Source organism: Oryzias melastigma, linkage group LG14 (assembly GCF_002922805.2).
Source record: "Oryzias melastigma strain HK-1 linkage group LG14, ASM292280v2, whole genome shotgun sequence".
In the NCBI taxonomy this organism is placed as follows: Eukaryota; Metazoa; Chordata; class Actinopteri; order Beloniformes; family Adrianichthyidae; genus Oryzias; species Oryzias melastigma.
The window spans coordinates 20,928,552-20,933,956 of NC_050525.1; the positions used below are offsets into that span (position 1 = coordinate 20,928,552).

The window sequence follows — 5,405 nt, forward strand, 5'->3', positions numbered from 1 at the left end:
TCTTCTACCCTCCCATTCATAAAACTCACTTCCCTCCCCCTCGGTGGTTGCAACATCATACCCACAGCCCTCAACCGCAGTCGCCTTTATACACCAGCGAGTGCTGGAGACCCACTCGCCTGCGTCTCACCTCGATCATTTTATTCCCTAAATATCTGGACTGTCTTTTCTCCTCGTGCGTGGAGCTTACCCACTCCGCTGGACTATACCAACGCGCAAACGTCGTGCGCAACGGAGAGATGAGAATAACCTCCTGAAACCACGGTAAGCAAGTGATGTTTAAATATATTCGCTATTTTTTCCCCCTTCTTTCCCGTTTCTACGTTTAGAAAACCGATGCACGTAACTATTTTTTTTTTTTTTTACGAAACTGGATCGCAGGCACGAACTGGACCTCGCTCCGTCCTGCGCAGACAGCACGGTTTCTGCGCGGCGGGTTAGCGTTTAAAAGTAAATATTTAACCGAGAGATTTCCGAGCCAGAGCGAGTTTAGGGCACCGAGGAGAGGATCGACGTCACAGTACGCGTTCCTTTTCTCCCCCTTCTGTCCTCGGAAGCAGCAGATGCGCACTTCGCCATCTATTGCGTAGCGATTTGTGACGTCTTTTAACTAATACGCACCAAAAAAAAGAAAGAAAAGCGCAGCGTTTTCCTCTCCAAACCTGTAAGAAAAAAAAAATCTCACTCCAAAGAGCCTCTTCTGCAACTCTGGGGTGACTCTGACGCGTGCACGTTTTTCAAATTACTTTTGAATTTCTCTTTTTATACACTTTAAAGTAATTCTTTTGATTATATTTGTATGTTTGTGCGTTTATTTTAAATAAATCACCGATCTTGCGCTTCAAGCTACGCAACAGACTATCGAGTGGAAAAAAACGACCCCACAGCTGTCTTGTCTGTTGGCACACACTGTTCTTTTTCCTTTATCAAACTCCTACTTTTATCAGTTTGCATTTAATACGGATAAAGTATTACATACATGGTTCTTGTGCCTATATAAACAGGCTATTTGAGTAAGTCCAGCGGCCGCCTCCGGTTTTTATGACTCAGTCCATTCACATATTCAAGGGAGGGACGCACACACACACACACACACATGCACATGTACACACGCACTTGCACACGCGTAGTTCCGGCTTGGAGCTCATAAAGGTCTGGGTTTGACAATCGGCACCAGCAAGCTGTTTTTTTCTGCAGATTTTGATGTTACATTTTTCCATTCTGGTAAAGTTTCCATGAAACATTGTGTTTTTATGCTGAATCTGCTGGTTTTGTGGGTATTTTTTTTAATAATATAGGATTGTGTAGAAGTAGGTTATTGGGTTTGACTGTAAAGTAGGTCTACCAACGACCATGGACCATTGATTGAAACGGATTTCATTGAGTCCCGGCGTAACTGGAGCGCACTGATTCCTGCGTGCAGCAGCAGGAAGAGCAGCAGCTTCCATTCTCAAAAAAAGCACGCAGTTCATAAAAATCTGTCCCATTCACAAATTCCAGCTCTCTCATTCATGAATGATTCTTTAAAGGTTGTTTATCCAAAAAGCAAACAAATTATGAAATCCCTCATAATACCTGTACTGTGAAGGTTGTAATCCAGTTATTATTCAAAGATAATGCTGTCTTCAAGTTTTCGTATTCAGTTAAAATGGGTAGCTACTTTCCACTGCTTATTGTGTCCTTTTCCCCTTTCCTGGCAACCCTCTATTCTCTTTGCTCTGACTTGTTTTGCATCTTTGAGTCTTTTGCATGCAAGCCCTGCTCTGAGCTGCTCCCTGCTCTTTGCAAGGGAAGCAACCGGAGCCCAACCTCTATTATTCTAATGTTAGAATGAATAGTTTGAAAGAAGGAGGCTTAGACTGAATATCCTGTCGGTGCCCGGTTTTATAATCACCTCGGGTTAAAGGCACTATGTCAAGATAATTCCTAAGATTTCAAACTGGCATGAATTGCAATCAAGTTGAAGAGAATATTTTTAGAGTTTTTTTGTGTGGTACAATGTAAGGAGTCAATCAATGGACCCAACAATAATCGCTTTCTTTTGTATTTTGTTTTTCTTTACAGTGTTGCTAAATGCTGCTTTAAAGTGAAGACGTGCGAGGCACTAGCCGACACATGGAGTCCAGGGTTCCCCACCACATCCCCGGAGTGTCCTCCTCCCTCATATCTCAGCCTCTACTGGACAGTCGAGTGCCCTACGGACGTCTTCAACATCCTTCCCCCATATACTCCATTGATCAGATAAAGTCGTCCCACGTGGAAAACGACTACATCGACAGCCCTGCTGTTGTCGCCCAGCAGCCACTGAGCCAGAAGTCGGCAAACCGTAGAATCACCTGGCTCGGCCAGAATCAAGAGGCCTTCCTTGGGGCAAACCACAACCACCATCATAATCATCAACATCAGCCCCACCAGCAGGGCAGGTGCGAGCCTCACCCTCACCAGGATTCCACCACCCATCCTTGGATTTCCTTTAGTGGAAGGCCCAGCTCCATCAGCAGCAGCAGCAGTACCTCGTCTGATCAGAGGCTGTTGGACCATGCAGCACCCACGCCTACAGTGGACCACCAAACAAACTTGCACCCTAACCATGGTCCTCTCCACGCAATCAGTCCCCAGACACAGGGCTGCTTCAATTCTTCTAAAGTCCTCACTTCCTCATCCTCTGCTTCCTCTTGCTCATCTTCCTCTAAATCTCTGGACCTCAAATCTACAAAGATCCCAGCAGGAGGTGTGAGCTCCACTGGGAGCCATCAAGGGTTGGTGCTGATCCCTTCTTCCCCAACCGAGAAGAAGCATCTGCTTCTCTGTGAGCATTGTGGGAAGTGTCGATGCACGGAGTGTACGCTCCCCCGAACCTTACCCTCTTGCTGGGTCTGCAACCAGGAGTGCTTGTGCTCCGCTCAGAGCCTGGTGGACACGGCCACCTGCATGTGCCTGGTCAAAGGGATCTTCTACCACTGCACCGAGGATGAGGACGATGAGGGCTCCTGCGCCGACAAACCCTGCTCGTGCTCCCAAGCCAACTGCTGTGCTCGCTGGTCCTTTATGGCCGCCCTTTCGCTCGTCCTGCCTTGTCTCCTCTGCTATCTACCAGCTACGGGTCTGGCTAAACTGGGACAAAAGTGTTATGACAATGTTAGCAGGCCTGGCTGTCGCTGCAAGAACTCACAGGGCATCAATGTTCCTGTGTGTAAAAGTGGAGGCATGGAAGCAAAAGGTGGGACAGAGAAGCCTCAGCAGGGGTCGTGATAGCGGACCAGACTGTCAAGAGGTGGCCTTGCTCTAAAATGGACCATACAGTACTCACTTACTCTCTATGGACAGGACAATCCAACACAGACCTATGAAAACTACCCCATTAATCTGCTGGAAGATGACTTATATTAAACAAAGGTACTTACATGGCTTTTTTGACCTGTTTGGCAGTGTGGATGATCAAACTGGGCCATCAAAGAGTTGCCCAGTAAGAATAGCAAACGGGCCCTCTGAGATGTTTATCAAGTTTTGTAAGTGTGACAAGAAGAGGAGACTTGACTGTGGGACTGGTGTTTGTACTGTGCAAGAATGGAGGCACAAGATCGTTGTACTTTTCTGCTGCTCAATATTTCTCAGCTAATTTTGTAATTCAAAGCTAACCTGTAACAGATTCTAAGATTACTTACAAATTACGGATAGTGATAAACAAATATGTTTGCCCCCGACCCCACCGCTAAAAGCACAGCCCAACGTTAAACATTGAAACAAACATTGTGTGGATAAACAAGGCTTTGGAGTTAGCCTTTGCAGGAAACCACTTATTCCAACATTACTGACTTTTACCATCTTCTAGTGTTGCCATTTCTCTCCTTTAAATACATGAGCTTGCTAGCATTCTATCTCTAGTTTTTATCTTCATGGTGGAGTAGTAAAAACAAACCTTTTTAGACCTTAAAATGATAGTAATTTCCCATAATTCCCACTCCGTATTGTGCAGTTGTGCTGCACGTGAGGCATAACACTTTACTGTGTATTTTCTATTTTTTGGGTGGTGAAGCTTAGATATTCTGAAATACTTTGAATGCCGTTCACAGATCACCTCAGATGTAATGCATGTCACGATCTGCATGCTCTAGTCTAATGGTTATTCACCGTGCTATAGGAGTGGAATTGTAGTAGAGAAATGTGTAGAAAAGAGGAAAAAAAAGTACACCTAAACTTCTCAGGGACTGTCTTGGTTACCTCCAGAACTTGGCCTACTGCATGTTTGATTTTTGTTGAACTGCCTAGGAGCCTAGTCTGCTTCCCCTTTGCTTAAAAAGGCAAAGAAACATTTAGGGGCCAAAAGGCGTTTGTGAATAATTGAAAAGTTTCTAGAGGACGATAAGAGAATGACGACAAAGGGGGAGAGGAGAGGTTTTGGAAAGTTCTTGTGTTTGTATCCAGTCAGCCTTTGTTGAAATCTAACCTGCCACTTGCACAATCTTCTTAGGACCCCTTAAAGGATGTACTAAAGCACAGAGTTAGCTGTTTTGCCATCACATCGGCCCACACTACAGTTAGTCCGCACATCCCTGCTTCCCCACACATCAGTGTCTTCATGAAACTCTAATATGCTGCATAGCTGTGTAAGTCAGATCTTTTATTCTTAAAGTCTATTTTTGTGGCTTGCATGATGTTCTTAAAACTTTGCCAAAGGAAGCTCAAACACAGTAGCATGTTTCTGCAGCCTGAGTGATCACAGTTGTCGCGCACTCCTGCCAAATGGAGTTGACGGCAGTTGGTCGTTAAAGGGGAGCAGCCCTTTGACACAGATGGCCATTTCTCTTTGGCATGAAGGCATACCGTCTTTGTTGCTCCATAACACACAACTCTCTGTTAAGTCAGACCCTTACCTTCCATTTAGGGGGGGGGGGTTGCTTAACTTTGCTCATGCTTGTGTTTGTCTCGTTGCACAAACTGTTATCATGCAGGAAAAGAGCAAGAAAATGAAAAACAAACAAAAAAAAGGTCCTTAGCGTTGAATGTATAAGGCAATATTTCAAAAGCAATTCAGTTTGAGAGAATGGTGCCAAAACTGAGAACGAATGTGTTACAGGGCAAAAGGCCTGGCAGGTGACAGTGGGCAGAAAAACAAAATCACAAATGTTCTGACATTTAGTAATAGAGCTATGCAGGTGAAATGTTCTTGGTGTAAATAGTTTCACAACATTTGTGTTCTTTAGACGAGACTTTTAAATGTCCTTGAAAGATTGCATGGTACATTATAACTACAATTCAGTACAAAGTATATAGAGAGTATATTAGATATATATTTTGAGGGTAAGAAAAAGAGTTTTTTTGAGGTTGCAAGGAAGCAAAAAGCAGGGTGGAGGAAGGATTGGGTTTTTTTCTATCACTCGATTATTCAATGTGCGCCGGCAATA

At 44.4% G+C, this 5,405-nt stretch overlaps 1 protein-coding gene across 1 annotated transcript; it reads left to right on the top strand.

Moving 5' to 3' along the window:
- Nucleotides 1-10: 10 nt before the first annotated feature.
- On the top strand, nt 11-4,969 carry spry4 (sprouty homolog 4 (Drosophila)). Its single transcript, XM_024266487.2, has 2 exons — nt 11-264; nt 2,065-4,969. Exon 2 carries the CDS (start codon nt 2,116-2,118, stop codon nt 3,250-3,252), a length of 1,137 nt encoding a protein of 378 aa, XP_024122255.1. The 5' UTR covers nt 11-264; nt 2,065-2,115; the 3' UTR covers nt 3,253-4,969.
- The last annotated feature ends 436 nt before the right edge of the window (nt 4,970-5,405 follow it).

Bases quoted from the DNA above. Each gene is read 5' to 3' on its own strand.
- spry4 (XM_024266487.2), top strand. From the start codon at position 2,116: ATGGAGTCCAGGGTTCCCCACCACATCCCCGGAGTGTCCTCCTCCCTC.